General features: G+C 40.2%; 1 protein-coding gene across 1 annotated transcript in view; it reads right to left on the reverse strand.

Moving 5' to 3' along the window:
* Positions 1-753: 753 nt before the first annotated feature.
* Positions 754-24,286, reverse strand: part of adipor2 (adiponectin receptor 2) — a 29,937-nt gene continuing 6,404 nt past the window's right edge. Inside the window, exons 2-9 of the mRNA XM_073480317.1 lie at positions 16,169-16,240; positions 15,685-15,960; positions 5,931-6,098; positions 4,684-4,855; positions 3,573-3,759; positions 3,290-3,477; positions 2,856-3,049; positions 754-2,751 (exon numbers count right to left, since the gene is read on the reverse strand). Of these exons, the coding sequence (XP_073336418.1) occupies positions 2,623-2,751; positions 2,856-3,049; positions 3,290-3,477; positions 3,573-3,759; positions 4,684-4,855; positions 5,931-6,098; positions 15,685-15,771 (1,125 nt within the window). The 5' untranslated portion in view covers positions 15,772-15,960; positions 16,169-16,240 and the 3' untranslated portion in view covers positions 754-2,622. The remainder of the gene's footprint in view (positions 2,752-2,855; positions 3,050-3,289; positions 3,478-3,572; positions 3,760-4,683; positions 4,856-5,930; positions 6,099-15,684; positions 15,961-16,168; positions 16,241-24,286) is intronic.

Genomic DNA, 24,286 nt, shown 5'->3' on the forward strand with positions numbered 1-24,286 from the left:
TTATAAGAAAAATAAAAATAAATGGATGTTGACGCATCAATTCTTTTGTTGTCTTTCAGTATTAAAGCAAACGATTAAAGGAAAATAAGTAGAAACATGACAAATGTCAAATTCATTGATTTTCTCACTTGCAGATAGTTTTGGTTATTTTTCTTCAGGTTTGTTAGGAGCTCCAGGTTTGAAACTTCTGAGGACAAATGGACAGAATAATTGTAATTTAAGTTGTTGTGCTCATCACTATGGAGGCCCACAGGAATAAAACACATGAAAAATCAAAATGATATTGTGGATTTTCATTGTCGTTTTAATAAAGTCCCCTTTGGGCTTCCATACTAACACTGAATAATAACATTTTAAAAAGGTAATTCAGTTCTCAGACTCACAGGTTTGTCAGATGACTCTGGAGCTCTTTTTACATCATGAGACAAACAACAACGTACATGAGGGCAGAATAAATATATATTAACCAAATATGACACGAGTGGTCCGTCCAACCAGAGATGTTCACAGATACCGTGAAGAGATCCTGAAGTCTGGTTATACTTACATACTTTTACTTACATTACGATGCATTGACTTTTACTACTCACTGAAGATCTGAATACTTCCTCCACTGCTCTGATTAAAAAACATAAAAGTTCTCTTTTATAAATATTTTCCTGCTGAGTAGGAAAGCAACGGAGATTTCATAATAACAGAAATAATGTAAATCTGATGTATGTCATGGTTCACACTTATAACAAGACAAAGTGACAGATTCAAAAAACCTTTTTTTTTTTATTAGAACAATACAGCAGATATAAAGGTCTATTGCAATCAAACACTCCCATCAGGACAGAACGTGTGCTTCAACAGACAGGCGCTCCCCAAGAGAATAAATTAATATGAAGTAGATCAAATAAAAACAGAAAATGCAGAAAAGAAAAGAAAAAAAACTGAGAGAAGAGGAAACACTGATCACTCTGACAGTAATTCAACTTCCCGTTCAGAAAAAGAAACTTGCAATCGATCACAGACGCACAGTTCATGATGAATTTCTGAATTTGCATCGTGCAGGTGAGATTTTGGTATCGCCAGAACACATTTTTTTTAAAACCTGTTTATCAGATCTTTAGAGGAGACTCAACTTGAAGCAAATATCACATGATCTCTGGCTGAACAAGAGAAACAAATAATAAAATATAGAAAAAGAAAAATTAAAGCTTGCAGCAATAATAATAATATAATAATAACACCAAAAAAACAGTAGTGGATAAATTAAAATACAATCCAATCAGAAAAAGAAAAACATGTTTTGTTGTTCTGTGAGGAGGTGAATCTTATCAAGTGTCACAGAGGTGGAAGACGATGAACTGCACCTATACTGTGATAATAATACTGCAGTTTTACCAAAATAAAACTAACATGTTTAAACACATTATCGAGGGGCAGGGAAGAAAATAAACATATTGCATTGACGTGGAATTTCAAAATAAAACACGACAAATGTTTACTTTAAATTTGGTTTTCGAGCACAAATGTCCTGATTTGAGATCAGAACGCGAAAAAAGAAAGAAACTAAGTAGCGGACAGTTGTTCTGCTGCCTCCTCGTTTATATTTCTAAGATCAGAAGAGTGACTCGGAGTCTTGAAGTCGCTGTTCGTTTGATAAGATTCAGATGTTGTGCCTTGTGTTTCCTCCTCGTCTCCACCTCTCATCCTCGCGTATACACACTACATAAAGTTGTTTGAAGCGCTTCCCTCCGACCGCAGTATTATTGTATTATCCTCTCCATCGCTGCTAGAGCAGGTGTAGCTCCAACACCTCTCCATCCACCGACCTCGCCTTTAATTGATTTATCATCTAACATATTTTATTTATTCTTGCCATACATATTTTTTTTTGGTCTTTTTTCATATATATTTCATACAAATCTATAACCCAAAATTTAGAAATCTTATTTACATGGAAAAGTTTGTTTTTTTTAAACTTTTAAAAGTGACTATTAACCCCCGGCCCACCCAGATCCCAACATCTCCCCCTGCTACCTTCACAATTATGGAAGAAATCCAAAGACAGTTTCCACTCAACTCTTTTTTTTTTATATTCGAATGCTTTAAAGTGTGAAAACAGCATTCAGCAAAAAAAAAAAAAAAAAACACTCCAAAATGTTTTCTTCTTTTTAAAGCCACAATGACGCCTCCTTTTCAAATCAAACCATTAAACTCTTAGAATTCAACACAGAGGAAAAATATGGGATTTTTTTAAAGGGGGTTTTGAATGCCGAGCTTCCAAAAACAAACTTCCTGAAAAGAGTCTCAGAAGCTGGTTTGTAAAACAAGCCGTGTCTTGGAAGTGGTTTCATAGAGGAGGTGGGGGTCTGACAGACAGACAAGAGGGACAGAAAGAGAAACAAAAACCCTCATCGGTCGTTTTTAATAGCGCCCCCTGGGAGGACTTCCTGTGTACCACACACACCAGACAAGCCACTTCTCTGGTCTTCAGTCTGGGGGGGGGGGGGAGAGTGTGTGTGCGCATGTCTTAGGTTTTATATGTGTGTGTGTGTAATTCTGTGCATATCATTAGAACCAGTGCCTCCCCGAAAAATGCATGTGAGTGACTGAGTGAAGTCAGTGTGTGCGTTAGAGAGTGCCGTCCTCAGTGCAGCCCGCTCCCGCCGTGTAGCGAAACTCCTGCAGGTTGGAGACGCCGTGGAAGTGAACGAAAGCCCCCGCGACCACCAAGATGTGGAACAGCTGGTGGGAGTGGAACTAGGAGAGACAGACGGAGAGAGAAAAGAGTAAATTAGATGTGTGTCAGAGAGAAACGGAGTGATGTGAAGAAGGAGAAGAAGAAGAAAGTCTTCGTCGCTTACCCAGATGTCGCACTTGCCAGGGAAGAACCTCTCGGGGATGCGAGCGGCGTACAGACAGGCGCCGGTGATGTAGAGCGTCGCCATGAGCAGCAGCCAGCCCATCTGACCCATGGTGGTGGCTTTGATGAGACCCTCGCTGATGACAAAGTGCAGTGTGGGAACGACGCCGCTCAGACCGAGACCCACAAACACTCCTGAACACAGATACAGAGAGAGAGAGTGAATACACAATCTAACACTGACTTATAATGACATTATGAAGTTGTGATAGCTCCTGTGTGCCGTGGTGAAGTCCAGAAGGGAATCATTCTTTGAGGATTTATCACTGCAAGCGACCACTTCCACATTACAAAGTCTTATGATCCATTGCCAATATAAAATATTGATGAGAGCAGCTTTAAAGAACTAAATAAAAGGTAAATGTTGAACTCTACCTGCTCGGACTCCTCTGTACTGCGGCGTGGCAAAGAAGTCGCACTGGGAGACAAAGATGGCGGCCAACCCCAGTATACACACCACTATCAGGTAGATGAAGCAGGGCTGAGGGGAGCAGTAGAAGGAGTAGTACAACCAGGGGACGAAGGAGCCCATGATCAGGAAGGCGATCCCACTGTAGTCCAACCTGGACACAGAAACACAGAGTGGAGTTAAAGACACGGTGCATGACAGTTCATTAGCTTTAAAGGACATGTTTCTTGTGCAGTGTGTGAGTCTTACTTGGAGAAGACTCTGGAGACGCCCTCAGAGTGGCAGTAGACTGTGTGGAAGAGCCAGGAGAAGGAGAGGCAGAGGATGGCTCCCAGGAAAAACATCCCTATGGCAACCTTCTCCTGGAGCGGAGCCACGAACGACATGTTGGGCCGGAACATGTACATCAGCCCCAGACAGAGGAAAAACAAACAGCCTGCAGAGACACAGTGTGACAATCAAACATTAATCCACAATGCTGCGGCCCCCACTGACTTTATCAGAAGCACTTATGTCACTTGTTGTCACCTACTGGACTAATTGATACACATTTTAAATGCCAAGAAGATAAAGCAAACAGACCAAATCAAGATAAATAGCATCAGTAGTAGAAATAGTATTGACTACCACCATGATCCCACTCAAGTCAAAAAGGCAGCTACCTGCAGTATCTCTGTGTAACCACTAGGTGGGAGCAGAATCTCACAAAGTTGAGTCATTTAACTGGCTCTTACACAGTTAGAGAAGGAAAAAAATGATGCTTTGGTGTAAAAACAACAAACAGCTTCCAAACACAAATCCATCTTATTCTAAGGCGCTCACCCAAAAGTTATAAGTAAGTAAGTAATGCCCTGGAATTTAATGGATTTGGGGACATTTTTTGTTTTCCTAGACAAAGCCACAGCTCAGCTTCTGACATATTGGTGCTTAGAAAAGCTAATAAGTGGTTGTGCTGCTTGCTGGTGTTCAAGCTCGTCTGGTTAAAAAGGATGATCCAAAGAACTAACTAATACGTAACTTCTTTATTTACTTCTTTTATTCTTTCATTAGTCTGGTATTTCTCTTCCCCGTCCTGGCTGTAATGTGTGTGTGCTGTTGTTCATCTGTTGTTTCAGTTTATAACAGTGAGTAATGTGCCTGACATTTAGAGGGAAGTTTAAGCTGACCTGAAAGTAAGTAAGTAAGTCTGAAAGTAAGAACACACTCAGAAAATGGTAAAAACACAGAAAAAGAGACAACTCTAAGATTTGGCTCAAGGCTAGAATTGAGATTATTAACTGAATGGGTTAAGTTGAGGAGTTCACTGATGTTTGGGTTATAAGAGCATCAGTGGGTGTGTGTGTGTGTTTGTGTGTGTTACCTAGCAGATGTGTCCAGATGTTTCCCGTCTCCGTGTGGATTCTGAAGATGCTCTTGAAGCAAGCGCGGAATGAAGGCATGGGCGGCCTGTGGCCGTGGAGCAGGTAATCGTTGTCCTTCAGCCAATCAGGGAGCACGTCGTGAGGTATGACGCGCCACCGGCCTTCCCACACCTGATTGAACAGGGATAGAAAAATCATATATAAGCTCTGATGTGGATGGAAGATTTTAACGAAAAAATTACAACTTATCACATTAAAATGTTTTTATTAGAAGCAGCTGGTTGTTTACTGAATTCAGAATGTGTGTGTGTAAGAGGGGAGTACGATCGTGTGTAGTGTAGGTGTCAGTGTCAAATGAACAGTATCGAGGTCAAGTGATGTTAATAAATAAACTGAAGCCTGATCTGGCAGAGAGCGGAAAGAAAGAATCCTTTGACAGTTTCTCTTCAGTCATTCATTTCCTTAATTTACAAGCTGCTGGTTACAATTTCAGCACACTGTCAGTGTGTGTGTGTGTGTGTGTGTGTGTGTGTGTGTGTGTGTGTGTGTGTGTGTGTGTGTGTGTGTGTGTGTGTTAGTCCAAGCTGGTGTGCTCAGCTCATTCCAGCAGTGTCACTTTACAAGCAGACATGTTAGCTCCTGATGTTGACCTACTTCTATTTTTAACCGCAAAATAATAAATGATCATAATGACACATAGTTGGTTAAGAAAACCCTGACAGGACATAAACCAGCTTCTCAGAACTTGCTGTTAAATCCATTATGTTCTGAGAGTTTCTGGCAGAAAATAAACCAGTAATGTGTTTTTTTTTTATTAAGTTTGCACTCTCAAACTACACTTTAAAACACTTTTATCCCTGGGAAACTGGTTGATTTCTGCAGGCGACTGACTCTCTAAATTTTTGGATATTTTCCAGTTTGACTCACAAAATGTTCTGTATGAGAGATAAAGTAGAACATAAAAAAATAAAAATAATAAACCTGAGCACTGAAAGCTTACTCAGGACACTAAACTCTGTTTTTATGAGTTGAGTTTTTATGGTTTTATTGGTTTCTTTTACTGAGTGTTGTTGTGAAACTTCCTCTTTAAAACAAACATCACTCCTGGGAAGATTAACAAGTTTAGTGGGTGGTGGAATTAAACGTGTGGCGCTCCAAAACATCAGTACAGATGAGTTAAAAGGCAGAATGCAGAGGAGATATTTATTATAGTATGTGTACACCTGTGTGTTAACGCGGTCTTTACCTTGTGTACAAACTCCTCCATCCTCTCCATGGCGTGGTGAGCCTGCAGCAGCGGAGTCATTCCCATGAAGCCTTCATCGCTGCCCTTCTCATCCTCTTCCTCCTTCTCCTCTTCCCCTCTTCCTTCATCTTCATCTGTTCTTCTGTCCTCGTTGCACTCTGGGATGCTCTGACAAGACAAGAAACAGACATCGTTAGGACTCTTTTTTGGACAAAGAGCACAAACGTTTTCTGTTTTTTTTTTTCAAGCATTTTAATTGTTGATGGATAAAAGAAGTGAAGTGTGACTGAAAGACAGAGGAGGTGACCTTTAATTTGAACCTGCTCTCAGCATGCAAATGAGATTCAACATGACAAGAGAAATTCCTTGACGGTTCATCATGGATCATCTGCTGACCAGTGATGTTCAACAAACAAACTGTGGAATATGAGCACAAATCATGTTGTTGTTGTGTCCTGTGATGCACCATGTGGTCGTAAAGACTCTGTAGCTGCTTGTTTTAAATTGCCAGTGAGCAATGAACAGGACCAGTTAATCATCATGTCACTTTTTTAATCGCAGTGTGTCACTGTGATGGCGTGTGTTGCTGCAAGGTGTTAGATTATTGAACTAAGATGCCTACAAGGTGCTCACACTTTGTAGATTAAAATAATTACAGAAAGTATATAAAAGTGTCATGAAGCAGTGCTAAATGGGCTAAACTTTTTTGACTTGTAGCCCCTTAAAACAGGTCAATATCGTCTTGTGACACCTTGTAATTAGGGCTGTCAGGATCGTAAAATTTAAGATGATTAACTGTTGCGATTAACGATTTAATTGCCCCTTTTCAGTTCATTTTATGCCACTATAAAGCAAAATATATGGTCTCATATGAGGCGAGACAAAAGAACCTGCCCAACAGCGGTAAGGTCTAGACAACCAAGCTCTTTTTTTACATGTTTGAATTTGTGCTGATTACAACACTGATTGGTTTATTGTCTAACTGTATCAGACTTATTACGAGCAAAAATGAAAACCCAGAGTATATTTCAAGAAAAACAAAAGCTAATTTTTTAACGAACAGATGTCGACACAGTCTGTCTAATCCTTCGTTTATAAATGGAAGATTAGAAAGACAGTGTGAATTCAATTCACCACAATAGCTGTCACAGCTGGGGAGTCGGGCACGGAGTTAATATGGCTACTGCTTTGTGATAAATACACAGTCATTCATCATAACTGACACACAAACAGACCCACACACACAGCTGAACGCACACACGCTGAAAAAAAAGCAGTGAGTGGATTCAGGTGGACTAAATTGATAACACACAACAAAGAGCTGTCGATGCATGTTAACACAAATATAAACTTCTTGAACACCGCACGCACATGCCACGTTTTGTGAAAAGAAGTGATTAGAAAAGATGTGCTTTCTGTTCTGAGGAGGAGGAGGAGGGGGAGGAGGAGGAAGGGGAGGAAGGGGAGAGGAACAAAAGAGACACAAGAGTGAGAAAATGAGGAAAAAGCCACGAGACGACATAGACAAGAGAACGGCAGAAAGAGAGAGAGAAGTCCTGTTGTATATATAATGCATGACTAACCCATTTTTAAAGACCCACCAGCAAAATACACTCCAACCGCATGGTCCCTGCTTCGTGTGTGTGTGTGTGTCTGTGATGTCTCTCATGTGGACATTTACATGTGTCAGAACAGTAAAAGTCTGTGGGCACTTTCTGGTTCCGAAAGTTTGTTAGTCTGACATCTGTCTGTCTGCTTACGGCTGTGTAGACTGCGCTTAATCATGCATGACGGCGAATCTCAGTCTGCTGCTGCTGCTGCTGTGTGTAGTAACACACACACACACACACACACACACACAGACACAAACACACAAGCACAGTTTCAATCACACCTGAAGGCGAGAAAAAAAAAAAACACATTCTCATAAATCCTCTGTTTCAAAAGCCGAGATAAAGGTGACACCTGACATCGATTGTGTGTGTGTGTGTGTGTGTGTGTGTGTGTAAGCGTCAGTGATTGAGTATACTTTGTGAGTAGAGGGTATCTGGGCGACTGCCAAGTAGTCACGTGCGCTCTGCGGTCTTTGTGTGTGTGTCGGTAATGGCCACTCATGTGTGTCCATGCATGCATGTAATGTAGGTGGGAGCTGAAATCCAGATGCTGACGGTCGTGCTGTGGATTGTGAGGTTATTCTTGAAGGGTGTGAATACCTCTGTGTGAGTGTGTGTGTGTGCATGCAGGGGGACAACAGGGTGTCCTCTAAGTGTACTCAATATACTGTTTATCACTGAATGGGTGTGCACACACACACGTTTCACACCTGCACAGATGATACTGGGATAAATGAAGCATGGTGATACACTCCGATACACACCACACACATATCATACGCACTGAGATTTCACACAATCGGATGGCAGTGAATACAGTAAATACTTTAAGGGCAGATTCACATACACACAGCACTGTAGTACAGTATGAAAAGAAAGTGACACAGATATGGAGAGAGAGGCAGAGATGAATGGGAAGGATTTAACCTACAACCTGGACGTTTAAGTGATTTATGATCAGCCACCGTCTCACTGCAAACCGCCTTCTTACTGTTTTTTTTACTAATATGAACGTGCACGATAAACATATCACAAAAGACTGCCTGAAACGCGATTAATAAGAAACATCATTTGACTTAATGCATTCCCACTCAGCAGGCAAACATTTGACCTTTCAGGTGGAGTCCTGGATACACTACTCCTGCATTCACACCATTTGGCCAATCAGATGAAGCCCCAGCTAGCTGTCAGCTCCACTCAGATTAATTTGGTGGTGACTGCAAGGTTAGCTACCATGGCTGAGGAAGGAGAGAACAGCAAATATGGACACTTCAAAGTCTTTATAGGTGGGGCCAGAAGGGGTTAATGAAATTCTTGGGGTAGTCCACGAAAACAATAAATCATCATTATTATTGAATGTCATCGGACATCACAGATTTTTGTCATATCATGTGGGCCTACTGTATAGTCGCACGACTGTTACTGTTACAGAAAGAATGTGTGCTAATCTCTGAACTAGTCTAGATTGGCGAAAATGTTATTACATGATCTTACCCCACACCCCTAGATTTTCAGCATTTTCTTAAAACTTCTGTTTTTTAAACCTGTCATTTTCAGACCCAAACGACGCCGACTCAAGTGGCACACTTGAGGCCGTTTGTCCATGTTTGCGTAGCTCCCTCTGAAGCTACAAAATGCTTTCTACAACATTTCTGTTTCTTTATGGTTTGAGAAAAACACAGTGTGATTTCCTGCCTTGATCTCTATAATATTTGTGCTTAGTATTGGTGTTGCACTGTGAAGAGGAAGCTGGGGAGTTTGCAGATATTTAGAGAAAGAACATTGAAAATAATCAGCTGCAAGCCTGAGAGACAGAGAATAAACTGCTTTTCTCATGTGAAACATCTGTTTGCCGGCACTAAACTCAATCCAGACTGTGAAAGCCACAGTGTTGAGGTTTAGCAGCAGGTGATCCAGAGAGTTTGGCTGCAAACTGCTCAGCTGAGGTTGCTGTAATCAGATCTAATAACAACTAAAGACTGAAGGACTGTAGGAGTGAAGTTGTTTAAAGTTCTTGGAAACATGGGCTATCACTAACACACTAATGTGCTTACATTCAGGCACGCACACACACACACACACCCCTTGGATGAATGCACTATGTCAGCCACACGTGACTCAACCTTCCCAGTGTCCAACAAGTCATTATAACAGGGGTTAAGGAGTCAAATTTCGCTCTGTGTGAAAGTGTGCATGCGGGTGGTTAAGGATATGATCCCATCCCCCTGTGAAATGTCCATCCTCAGCTCTGAGAGCTCATCATGTATGGCTAAAACAGTCTGGAGGTCAGCGCAGCTCAGACTGGCTTCACAGCCACAGTCACATGTGTTGAGTAATCATGATCTCAGTTGTTGTCATACTTCAGCAGAGCGCTGTTCCCATTTTTCTAAGAGCAGATTTCCAGGGAGTTGCCTGAGGGAACTCCGAAAATGTATTCAAACAGATTTGTTAACATGTTAAAGCCGACAACGGCCACCAAGCTATCTCAAAGTAAACGCTTGGTCTTTGGGTGGAGTTTGGAGAATTATTACCTCAAACAATCCATATCTGCTTTAGGCTTGTAAACTCTGTTGGTTGTTATGATGTTAATACCCACATCCCATATTAAAATATAGAACTGACTGCTGCTCAATAAGTAAACATGCAGAGAAATGATATACACGGTCTGCACCTAATGATTATTCTTTCCATTAATCAACCAATTGTCAGAAATTAAAAACAGTTGAACAGTCCAAAACTCCATTTCAGTTTACTATCAAAGAGGACGAAGAAAACAAAAAAAAACAACATAAATGGTTAATTATCAGAATTGTTTCTGATTTATTTTCTGTTCAACAACTATTTCATTAAATGAATGAAAATAAAAAATGTTTTTATGTGTGTACATGTCAGCATGAGTGTGTATGACCTTAGTAGAGTTCACGTCTGATAAGAGGGTTGCTAACCTTATCAGTGCGTTACAGGCAAGTTTCGAAAGCGCGATTAGATGAGTTTGCATGAATCTGGGGGGCTGTTTTTCATAAAAAAGGTTCATCTGCACTCTTCTTCAAATGGCAATGTGAAGGAAGCGGTAGAGTGAATGTTGTTTTTCTTTTGTGTAATAAGGTCATACATGCTCATACTAAATTTAGATTTACGAGTTAACAAAATCTAATACACTGACACCTTATGTTATGGTCTAAGGTGTATGAGGGCCTGTCACAGTAACTACTTTAGTTGGATGATATATAGTCAAAGAAAAAATTATTGTAATTTTAAGACAACTTCATGCAACAAAGATAGCATAATAATGCACGTTTACTCACACTGGAATTTGAATGTGAAACAAATATTAAAATATCCTAAATAAATAAAACATAAATTAAATAAAACCACACAACAACAATAAATAAAGTGGACTCTCAGGCTCTGTTAACAAAAAATATCAAGGTTAGTAAAAATAATCAAGGTGGTTGATAATTTAAGATATGTATGATAAGTCGATAAAGTAATAATCATGCAGGCCTGCGTTTTATTTAACTTTGGGGCAAGTGCTTCAACTCAAGACAAAAAGAAAAACTACAACAAAAAAAAACTACAGTAATGATTTAGCATTGTATTAAACACAACAGCAGGTCAGCTACAACTGGAAAACCAGATGATGGATGAAGTACCCAGGAAAAACTTACAGGAAAAGTGTGTTTGCAGGACAAAGTAAAGAATAAAAACAACAGCATGAAGACTTCCAACACGTTTCACACACTCCCGAGCTAAGCAGCCAGTCTTGGATGATATACAGACACGAGAACAAAAGAGGAACGAGGAAATCCCTCGAGACACCGATCTGCTCAAGAATAAACGAGGCAGTTTTTTCTTAAAAGCCCCTCAAGACCAATCTCTCCCCCTGTCTCACACACTAACACACAAAAAAAACATATATCCAGCTCCCCTCAGACTCATTAACCATTCTGTATGTAGACCTGGCTAATGGCTTTCACCAGACTAATGACTGTTCACATGCACACACACCTGAAACCCTGTATGTCTGTGTGTGTGTTAAGACGACTCCTCAGCTCTCAATAGTTATCTTCAGTCAGTGAATGGAAGATAAGTTTGTGTAGGAAGTGAAGAAGGAGGGGAGACATTCGAGGAAAAATCTCCAGCAAACATGGAACTTCAGCCTCAATATAAACAAAGTCACATGTTGGCAGTTTGGTGGTGGGCGGGATCCAGGAAAACGGCTGCCAGCCAACAAGAACACAGCTGAAACTCTGCTGACCAATGACAGCCGGACAACTTATAACTGACCAAAGAGGGAAGAGCTCACCCTTGTACACTGTAACCCCTGCACAGCATGGATGGAGAGAGATTCGACATGTGACTCGCGCACGCACAATGCTCTCTCGGGACCAAAACAATTTGGAAAACACGCCAAGACCCTAAAAAAAACAAAAAAAAAAACAGACAGTGTGTTCCAAACACACGACACGACACGCCGGACACTGAAAAACAGACACTCTGCTCAGGCTGCCATGAGACGAACTGTTCCCTCTGTTCTTGGCTGTGGCCATGAGGAGGACATGAAAAATCTGCATTAGCGTGGCAAGAAAGTAACACAGATTTTTATCATACTGCACACAGTCGGAGGGCTTAAATCAAGGTTCTTCATTGTTTGAAACCGCCTCAGAGTTGCTTTTTGTCTTGCATCAATGGCTGAGAGAATGGATGTCAAACTGTGGCCAGGTATCACCTGCAGTGCTGGGAGATTTTAAAAGCCTAAGGGCCATGTTGATCTTGGCAGCTTTCTGAGGGATTTTTTGAAATTCTGCTGGCATGTGTAGGATGTTACCTCGAATTACTTATCGACAACTATCTATTAGTTAAATCCACGTAAACTCAACTATCCCTTCCATTCTTCCATTCTTAGAAACATAATCAACTTCATACTCCTCATTCCACTGTGGCCCCTACAATGCTGCAGCATGTCAGCATTACAGCAGCATTCCTCACTATATTGTCAGAGGGTTAAATGCATGTACGATAGCAGGAATGCTCTCATAACCAAAGGACTGTGATAGCAGATGACAGGTACAATAAGAGGAAGTGAAACTGGATGTCAGATCCACCTGAGGCTGGACGTCAATGCAAAATATTGGCACAAAGAGAGGATGTGCAGAGGACGCAAAGGCCCAAAATCTCAAAGCATTGTTCAGAGTTTATTGGTATTTCCCTTGTTTTGTTGTTTGGTGGTTGAAGTGTGTATAATAAAATTCCACAGCTGGCGTTTTTGGCTGACATTCTCCTCTTCCTCTCAGTTTGTTTCAGATTAAGGTGCATGTGTACAGCAAAGTATCTTTTGTCTGATTACTGAGTAAAAAACACGGGAGTATATTCATTCTCTGGTTAAACTCCTCTTAAAAGACAGGCTAACATTATCAGACTTTATTGGGTTCTCCGGCCATCTTCAGTTCTCTGCAGGATCTTTTCTCCACTCTCCTGAAAATCTAATTTTCATTAGTTGCATTAGCACAAACTTTCAATTGAAACTGACTTAGCTTCAGCTAATGCTGTCCTCAATTCCTCTAAGACTTAATCACCTAAATTAAATTAAACAATCTGTATAAGACACTCAGTTGGACTGGAACTCTGGCACTTGGATGGATTACCAACGCAAAACCATAGTGTTAGTTTAAGATGCTATAAGTTCATTATGACACATTTTAATTGTAATGGTCTCGTCTTACGACAATTCTGAGCATCTTATTCTGATATCAAATATTTCAGTCTGGGATTGTTGGCAGGTAAACAGCTAAGTCTTTTCTGCATCACTCAGGATCTTCCAGCTGTTCCCTGGAAGCCAGTTATTACCACTTGTTTAGGGCCTTTACAAAAATTAATACTTTTTGATTCATACTGAATTAGTGACAAAAATTACGTTTAATTGGGATGAACTCCATTTCTGGGCTTCTTCATTCAGCATCTACAAATATTAAAACAAAATAGAAAGATGGCTTAAGCCAGACACCCCATCTATAGAGGACTTGTATGATATCGTTAATGAAACATTAATGTTTAATGGTGTAATGGTAAATGTTTACTTCTCTGAAAGTGTGACTAAAACTATATACACTTCAGGTTTATATCAAGTTCCATGTCTACAGGGAAGTCATATCTTGTAAAATTAACTTTTAGAGGCCAGTATAACTAATAATAATAATGTGTGATAAAGGATATTGTGAAACTGTGACATTTTCAAAGATGGTTATCTACTATCACAACCTTTCTCTGTAAAGGTTTCTAACTAAGGGTGCTACTTCAATGTGATTCCAAATAAAGGAAGAAATGACAAAAAATCTTTCCTGCAAGTGTGAGGTTTGATCAGAAAGACATGGAAAGATCTCATAGGGACAAGCTCAAAAAGGGCTGAAAAGAAAGAAACTTGAAAAGAATGAAAAGTTGTGTTAAAAAAATAATATATATATATATATATCCCTGTTGCTTTTCACGTAAAATTCAAACAGAAAACCAAAAGATCAAACTGCCAGAGAGACTCAGAGGCAGCCCGTCCAATCTGATGGCAAACAGGATGTGCGACACAAACCCCAAAGCTTCACCGCACACTCACAGACACATTTCGAGACTCTCACCAACACCTACCATAAATGCTGAAAAATTCAAAGGGCAGCCTGTGGGGTGTTGAAGACAGCCTGGCCCTGCTGCTCAGGGCCAGGGGGCCCCCCGCATCCTCTCAGGTATCAGTGTTGTGTTTCAGCAGGTAAAAAGGGCACACACACAAGCAGATACAATACACACACGCCAACACTATTGTGTTTCAGCTCAACGGCTCTATGCCAATTGCCTTTCACACTGAACAACAGCCCAGCAGCTTTGTCTGCACGCATGCACACACACACACACACACACACACACACACACACACACACACACACACACACACACACAGTCTAAACAGGAACACAAGTGCTGCCTTTGAGGGAGAGTGTCTGGCACATTTGTTTGATCAGTTCGATTGGCTGCCTTCATGGGATCCTAATCACACAGAATTTTTTTGGTAAACATGTTTGCTTTCCTTCCAGGAAGACGTCCTCGTATAGACACAACAGGCCTATTTTTAGGAGCCGTGAATTTCACACAAGTTCAATATCCACATCACTTTGGAGTGGAACTAAAACTGAACATCAGGCGAGGCTGAGCCAACCGTATCATAATGCACTGCTAATTACTACAGCACAGAGTGACTCATCGCAGAGTTTGAGAAGCCTTGAAGGTGGTGAGGCTGTCGATAATAAGCGGAGGTTGAAAAGCTTTGGACCAGGCTCATGATCAAACCATGCAAAATCTAATTCCAAGAACCTGCTGCTGGTAAAACCTGAGCAACTGATCACATATTCTCCTTTCTGCCCCTGAGCAAGGCACTAAACATGCAACTGCTCTGGTTATGGTGCATCTAGAGTGCAGTGCGTCACTGTTTTTACTTATTATTTATTTATTATTTATTTATGTTTCTGTGTTTTAACCTCAAGACTTTAAGGATAACTCACCCATCAAGGACATTAAAGTAGAACTAAACACCACCATGAAGTACTTTTAAAAAAGGCACACAACAAGCAAACTCTCACATGTTGTCCCAGTAAACCAACTTTGAATCTAAATCTGTTGAGATCAAGTTATCTATGTCCCCTAATGTTTAATTAACTTTGGTACTTAATCTACTTTTTGATCTGTTATGCTAAAAAGCTGTATACACACAAGCAAAGGCAACAGACTGTGGACGAGTGATTAAACTGCGATGCTAATTACTGTTTCTTATGATCGACATCTACACAGCCTTGTACTTTCCAAAATTACTGAAAAAGCTAAATCAATTCCCTTTCACATCATGCATTGGTCCAGATTTTGATTTTGGAAAGAAAAAAAACCCTCAAGTATATAGTTTATGTTTATTCTTGTGTTATTACACAGAAAGCTGGTCAGCATCAGTTACAGAATATTATGCTATCCCTGTATACACCACCTATTTAATTATTAATGTGAGGGTGTGAGTGCTTTGGTGGGATAGTTTTACCGTGTGACCAGTCGAGCCAAACCGCGCCACATGGCTCTGAACCAACCAGATGTCAGCATGTGTGTTGGGTACTCACCCCATTGTGTGAGGGGCACTCTGAGGTGCTGAGGTGACTGGTTGAGGGACCTGAGGTGAACTTGTCTCCTTTCTCCCGGGGACTCATGGGATCTGTAGGCTGACTATCTGTCGTGTGTTCGACGAGGTTTGAAGTTCTGTGTCGCAGCACGAAGGCCGGGCCCTCGGCCCCGCTCGTCTCTCCTCCGTCCAGCTTGAGACGCTGGACCGGCCTCCAAAGACAGAAAACTTGATGGATGGGGTTGGTTGAACCCAGATGAGACCAAACCTGGTCAGTCTGAACAGAAAAAGGTGGATGTTAATGTTTGTCTATCCTTGGTCTTCACCTACGCACCTGTCAATCCACAGGCATACAAAAGTTTTACTCTGTGCTTGCTTGAAAATTGACTGAAACAATGAATCGATTATCAAAATAGATTAGTTTTATTTTGATCAACTAATGGACTAATAGAGTAATTGACATATATATAAGATAGGTGACCAACCTGGACTCTACTGAGGAGGCTGTAGTCTTTGCAGTGGTCTAGTCTCTTCACTCAGGACCTTATAGGGCAAAGCTGGAGAAGGACAGAAATAGAGAAAACAAAAAGAGGGAAAAAAGTTAGTCTCCATGATTTTGTTTATCCTCAAATGTAAAATTACAGTTATAAAATCTAAACAGAGCAAAACTGAAACAAAACAGAAGAAAGAAGCAGGACATTATAACTTTTAAAAGACCATATTCTTACAACAGTAAAGTAATGAGATAATCCTGTGGGGCAATTTCCCAAACAGTAAAAAAATACAGTCCTGTAATAACAAAACTGCTTTCATTCTGAGCAATTAAGCTTGGTATATACAGTACATTAAAGCCAAAGCAATGGGAAATCTTCTATTTGGGCCTGACTGCCCAGACTAAATATATGATAGTGGAGGCATTGTCTTGTAGTTAAAAAGGTCGCAAGTTCAATCCCCATACAAGACAAACAGTCCTCCATAGATGGCTGTTGCTACTGCAGTCCATTCATTCAAAGCTGTTCTGAATTATGGCTCTATCTCTTTCGCTGTTCAAAAAGTTCTCTGTGGTATCAAGGTCTCTAACACTGTCTCTAATAACACCGGCAGCCAATTAGGAGCTGCAGAGTTGCTGTCATGGTAAGTTGCTTAGCGACGAGCAAAGTGTCAAGGACAGGAACAAGACATGCACACACAGGAAGTAGCTGTGTTCCCTGTTGAATGCCTTTTTTTCCATCTTACCACTTCACTGTTTCTATGCACAGTTTTACAGGAAACTATAACACCATATCACCTCATTAAAAATGTGTCAGGCAGTGTTAAAATGGAGAGCAAGGTGGGAAAATTCCACATGACTGGGAGGTCGTACTAAACTAAAGTCTCACATAAGTTCTGGTTCCACTGAAAAAAAGTCTTTCCAGGACCGCAGCCTAAACTTGGAGCAAGCATGGTGACTGAAGGCGTCCTTGGTTTACTTTTCTATCCTTGGCAGACATTTGGCCTTCATGAGGATAAATAAGCTCATGTGTACCTGACCTCGACCCATTCATATCTGCATGTTTCTACAGCGGCTTGTTTCCAAACACTCACGCGACCACGGTGCTAATGTTGCGCAAATGATGAGAATTGCAGCTGCACATTCATATCAGCATATATTTCGCTGCTGAGATCAGTTTTCTGTGTGTGTCAGCCTCTAAAATACACACACACACACACACACACACACACACACACAGACACACACACATGGAGCGCTCTCCTGAGAGGCCGAGTCCATGTGAACATGCCCCCGAGCACTGGACCACTTCATTTAAACCATTCCCCTGTGCTACAACAAACATACATTAGTGGATTACACACTCAAGGGGAAAGACAACACAAAGGCATGTGCATACACACCTGAGCATGCACTTATTGTGAACATACACACAAACTGCTAAAGACATTTGTAAACAGGCTGCTTTAAGCACATAAGGAGCACAAGAGCTGCAATGGATCTTGAAGTACAAGACAATGTAACACCTTCAGTACTCATACACATAAACTAGCTAAGTTTCATTAAACAAAAGCAAATGTTAATTTCTTATTTTACATAGAATGGAAGGTCAGTGGTGGCCACAAGTGAGCACTTATGTACCTACTCTACCGTAACATCAGTGGGATCAAACTAAATGGAGTTCAGAGAGTTCACAGCGATAGAAAGTTGGCCTCTTCACATTACTGCTGCTCAGCACCTGACTGCATCTGAGCATGGGTAAATCATCATATTGAAATAGCTTTATCCATCTAGACTGTAAGTGTGAGTGAAGGATAACAACAGAGTAGTTACAATGGGTTTTCATATTTGGACAGGACATTTACTTCGCAAGACAACCTAGCCTACATGAATAACATACCCATGAAACTGTATAACGACAATATAAAAGAGCCAAACCAATACAATCCCTACTACAATCACTTACAACTATTCTATAACAATAAATCAATCATTTTGAATGGCCCTACAACCCAAAGTGGTCCTAAAAGTACGAAAAACTAGATATTAATAGGAAACATACTTCTAGGGTTGGGCAATATGGCCTTAAAATAATAGTACGATATTTGCTCAAAAGCACTTTATAAATGCAAGAACTGGGCGACAAAATCACTATATATTATCACAACATTTTTGACCAAGTACCTTGATAATAATATTGCAACTATATTGTTGGGATGACTATTTCTTTCTCAAAATATTTACACATTGAGATTCTTGATTAACAATAACCAGTATTGTGGCCATTACAGCCTATATCATTTGGTGGATTCTATATAATTTGGTGATGTCATTGTTAAGCTTATTCTAATTTTATCACAAGAGATTGATAACCACATTTGAGGGATCATTGCAAAAAAAATGTGCATATATTGGGTAAGTATAAGTATTAGAACAAGCAGAACAGTCTGCTTAGCTTAGAAAATGACATCATTTTCCTGTAATGCAGTTATTACTCACAGGAAAAGACAACACTTATCATGATAAAACGTTCTAAGACAATAGTCTCCTTGTAGATGGTATTTTAAATTATAAATGGTATATAATATAAATACTATATTCTGATATTGAGGACATTCACTTGATTTAGTCACATTAAATTGTGCACTTCAATGAGTTGTTTACTGACATGAACTTTGTTCATTCAATAGGTAGTATAAAAGAAGATACTTAAAAGGGAAATAGAAAACAGTCTGGTTAAGCTACTGTTCAAATCAAAGGCACTTACTACAACAATGGGAACAGCTTTCTAGAGAATAGCTGTGTCTTAGTGAGTGCATGCATGTGGTTTTTCCAGTAAATGACAATTATTAGAGAGAAGAACCATCAAACCACAACTGGTGCTGGTGATGAAAGAACATCTACATACTGAAAAAGAGGAGGAGGAGGATAAAGAGACCAAGAGAGTAGAAAGAGAAGACCACACAAAAGAACATTATAGAGAGAATCATTAGAGCTATAGGACAAATACAGAGGGTCTCATAACCCAATGACATCGACCAACAGACAGTACAGCTATTCTATGCTGCCAAGATGACAAAGAATATAGTTTGAGCTGAAATGACTGGCCTGTGGGCAGGTCCCCTAATCGAAATCAAACACTTCTAGCACTCAGAGATCGTCCAATCAATCCCTCCGCTTTTCCTCCCTCCTCTTTCTCCCCGATCGACTATTTCTGAAAATTATATTGATGCTCTTTTTGAGAAACTGCTCCCTCATTTTCTGTCATGATGGAAAGTAAGATTTCATGCTGGGTCCTTATTAGCCGGGGAAATGAGAGGAATAAACTACTTTTGAAGAGTTTGGGGGTTTTTTTTGGTTTTTTTTGCAGCTGTAGTTGATTCCCAAGATAACAGTCTTGTGGCCTGATTGCCACACAAGAACAAACAGCTCTCCTGACAATTGAAACAGTAGAGACATTTTGTTCTGTGTGGGTCTGATAAGAGTCTGGAAGCAGAGGAAGAAGAAAAAAAAACATTTAGAGACTTGTGTGGACAACCACATACATACAGAACCTGTACACCCTCATGCATAGAGGGTATGGTCAGTTTCCTACAGCTTCCTAACTTACCGTGTGTGTTTTTGATTTTTACACTCATTTGCACTGCCTTCAAGAGCCAAATGGACGACCACAGTAGCAGAACAGAACAGACTGACCCCATATTGAGATAAAACACTCGCTTCTGTATAATGGAACAGAGAGGGAAAAAAACTGATTCAAACACCCAAACCAAATGGGGCTTCCCAGCTTTCGAGCCAACTCCAAATGTAGAAGTTTCAGTTCTGAGAGAACAGCTGACACATTATGTCTGTCGTCAACAGGATGTAAAATGACTCATCAAGATGTTTTGTGCCGGGTAATATGGTCATGATTTTCTTGGCTCGGTAATGTTGTAAACGCCCTTCTTTTCCCCCCCATTAAAGTCCCTGAGCAAGGTTCAATTATTTCCTAAAATCAAGCTCCATGAAACAAAACAATAACACAGACAAGTTTACCATCTGTTCGTTTTTTCCTGCAACTCAGAAAAAACATCAAACTGTCTCAGAATGACACTTTAACCCCAGGAAGAGACAGAAGAATGGACACAGCGGGTAAAAACAGTACAGAAGCCTGAAGGAACCAGACTCTGGGTCTAGGAGGGGATTAACCAATACTCACTCCTCACCCACAAATCTACTTGTGTGCACAGTGCCCTTTACCAACACTTCCCCTTCTTGGCTAATGAAACTGCTCGATGGGCACAGCTTTCCAACTGTTCAGCAATATAGAAATAGTCTTTTAGTACAGACTTCCTCTTTTAATTTTTAATATTTTATTCTCCTGACATTATGAAGCAGCCCAGGGCTGAGACTTAAACAGCGATGCCATCAATAAACATTATTGTCTTTTAAGCGTGGATGCTATTGAGCTTTTAATATTGATGCTATTGATTTGACCCAGAGGTCAATACCAGCTATATCGTGAGTGTGAATCCACTACAGCTGATAAAATCAGTGTGTGTACATGTCTCGCATGCCGTGATGGCATGTTGTGAGTTGGCAATTTTAAAACCCTGGCAATTCAGCTCTGATTTTGTACTTTGAGATGTGTTGTTAGTTTGTTGTCATACAGCACATCTTATCTGCACTTCATGTCGCAGCACGTTCTGTCTGATGTACTGAAGCTATCCTAACCTTAAACAGCTTTAAATAACAGTAGATAGAGGGTTGCTTGAGTTACTACATTACAGTCTCATGTGAAGGCTGCTGGTATCCAGAGGACCATTAACTGTCTTCTGAAGAGATCAAACCTGTGACTTTATCATAACAACCTCTCTCAACATTAAGTCGCTCTGCTGTCAAAGCCACTGTCACATCTGAAGAGTCTTGTTGTTTCCCGTTATGTTTATCTTAATGTTTATCATTGATCTGCACTGAAATGAAAAAACACCCAGAGGATAAACACATTTTTCTCATATTTCTCAAATAAAAGACTTAAAAACATTACTTGCTTCTCCACAGTTGGATGAGAATACTGATACCACTCGTATATCTACCTTGTGTTAGCTTTGGATGGAGCCACAGCTAGCTGTTCCCCCCTGTTTCCAGCAATTTATGCTAAAATATGCTAACCAGCTTCTGGCTATAGCTTTACATTTACAAGACAAAACAAGACAGTGGTATTGATGTTCTCACCTATCTTTTAGCAGACCATCTTCACATTGGGTCTAGGTTTCATTTCATACTGCACTTTATTAGCCTACATGATAAATAGATCTGTAAGTAATGACCAAATTTCTTTTTCTAGTACTCCTGTACTCTGAGATAAATGGGAACAATAAACATGCTAAGGTTAGCAAGCTAATACTCTTGAGACAAGGTCATTTATCTATGTGCACTTTCACACACATGCATGAGCATGTGCCTAACATTCCCTCGTGCTCACTGTCACCATCTTTCTCTCTCTCTGTCTCTCTGTCTCTCTCTCTCTCTCTCTCACACTCACACTCACACACACACACACACACACACACACACACACACACACACACACACACACACACACACAGGCAGAAGACAGCTGACTTCACTCCAAAGTAGTCACTGTCACTGTAGAGCTGTGAAGACGTGGCTCAGAAAAATCAATCCTGGCAAGCGACAGACAAACCACACAGGAACTCAGGTGAAAAGAAAAACAAAAGACTGGGGGAAGGAAGACAATAACAATGACTGAAACCCGAAAAGAAATGTCAATGGGAATTGATTTGTTCTCTACTTTTCTCTCCTCAAGGGGAAAGAGTGAATGGTGAAACTGGGCAGCAGCAGCAGCTGTAAAATGTGGAACTGAAATGAAAAAGAAGCAGAAGTACCTACTTCTGGTTCTTTAACTGTAGACTAGGGACCCACTTTAGGTTAAGGGGCCCATCTGTCATGGCTGTGACTGTACTATAAAATCCCATGTATATCACTTTGTGTATAAATTATGTGCTATAGAGGAGGGGGTCTTTGCTTGAACGTGAATGCTGCCTGAATATGAGGCATGAACGCACTCGGTTTAGGGCGCCAAGGGAGAGAAAATGTGTTTTATGAGGAAGTTCACTGCACACAATGGCAGCGGGTGAAAGCATTACATCTGCTAAGAAGAAAGAGAGGGGTTCAAGAACAAGATGTTACAGAAGGACAGAAGATATGACTCAGTAAACCTGCTTAGCGGCATCATCTGGTTGTGTGTATGGATGTTTGTGTAGTGACACATGAAGATGTGGGTGAAATACTACTCGTAGTCAAATGTAGGACAAAGGTTGAACAGTACGTGTAAATATTGTGCAAGTTGTCGATGCACTGAAAAAGTTCATGGCCATTTTTACACATGTTCAAAACCTAACCTAGAAGAATGAAAATATAGAGACAAGAGAGAGGGCGATAATGCAACCAGTAGAGGAGGAATAGTCACATATGGATTTAAGGGTCGTTCACACCAAGAACAATAACAATATCTATAAATGGATAATTTTTAAAATTATCCAACTAAAGAGGATGGAGGAATCCAAACCCCGACTATACAACAATTGAACACTGACAGCCAATCAAAATTTGTCTCAATTCACAGGGCGTCTTGTTCTTAAACTCTTAAAACTAACTAAGATAATTGACATTGACTCATACAAAAGTGAATAAAATTTGACCTCAAAAGACGAGAACTCCTTGTTTTCTCTAACAGAATGATGGATTCTTCGCATTTATCTCATCTTTGAAGAATTTCTTGAAGCCATATTCTTCTCGGTTGTTGTTTTATTGTTTCTCTACAAAAGTACAGCAGTAACAGGTCATCAATATCTATTTTCCTAAGCAGCCAACAGAACTGGAGCAGAAAGCGAGTGCTTGGCGCCCCCGTTTAAAGAACATTACCGTTCATCAGTGTGGGTGCTCCGAACGTTATCATTATAGTTATCGTTATAGCCTTTCACTGGAAGATTTTAATACCCATGTTTTAGCGCTTTTGATTCGATTTCAAGCAGATAAACAATGCTACAAAAGAGGACACTTTCATACTCTCATTTAGCTGTCTTATGGCTTGATAGAAGGAGTCTTTTATGCTAAGCTAGAGGTCAAGCTAGCTATTTCTTCACAAAAAAAAAATCTTGAAATAAGTTGCATACATATATATACATATAGCTGATATTTGCCTCCCATGATGTCTGCTAGGCGTTTCACCTAAATTTCTGTGTTGGTAGCTCTTTGATTTTAAGGAGACTCGTAATTAAAGCTTTATTCAAGACAGGTGTGCTGGAAAGTTAAAACACACTGTTGGCTGCAACAGCAATCTCATTAGAGAGATTTAGCACGTCAAGTCAAACCTATTCCTCTTACATTTTCTATTTTTAGGCTATTTACTGCAAATTATAATGAACATCCTGCTTGAGAGTCAACTAAAACACAGGATTTTGACACAGTGTATGTAGTGTTTATTCATGACTTCCTCAGCATTGTTACAGTATTCCTATTCTACTTCTAGTTCTTGTGCAGTGAAAGTCAGTGGCTGTCAAGCAACATGCCGTCTTCCCTGCGATGTGTGCTCACTGTTTGAGTCACTCCGTCAGAAATGGCCTGTGGCCTGTCACCTGCTAGTCATTACTCTCTCTCTGACAGAGTCACACAAACAAACACTGACTGTACCACATAGGGAAGCAGTGCATTTATTTCTGTCTATTTTCCTGTCTGACACAAACAAAATTTGTGCTACATAAAGGAGGATTTTTTTTTTTACCAGAATGATCGTAGCAATGGCATATAGTAGGATGAACCATAACAGCAATGATAAAATCGAGTAAATGACAGACATCAACCAAATGCTCTTGAATATAAAACCTCACGAAATATATCAACCTGAAATAACATGGACATAACATCACCATTCTTTTAGTTGTTATGGTAAACTTGTTAACAAACAGTTTCTTATTTACACATCCAGCAGTCACAGAGCTAATTTAGCATTTATTGTCATTGGAGTCATGTTTACTCTTTCTCTCTTTAAACTCTGTTTTTGGTCTCTACCAACTCCCAAGGGAAATGTCTGCCTCCGTAACCAGCTAGT

Source organism: Pagrus major, chromosome 14, assembly GCF_040436345.1.
Source record: "Pagrus major chromosome 14, Pma_NU_1.0".
Lineage (NCBI taxonomy): Eukaryota > Metazoa > Chordata > Actinopteri > Spariformes > Sparidae > Pagrus > Pagrus major.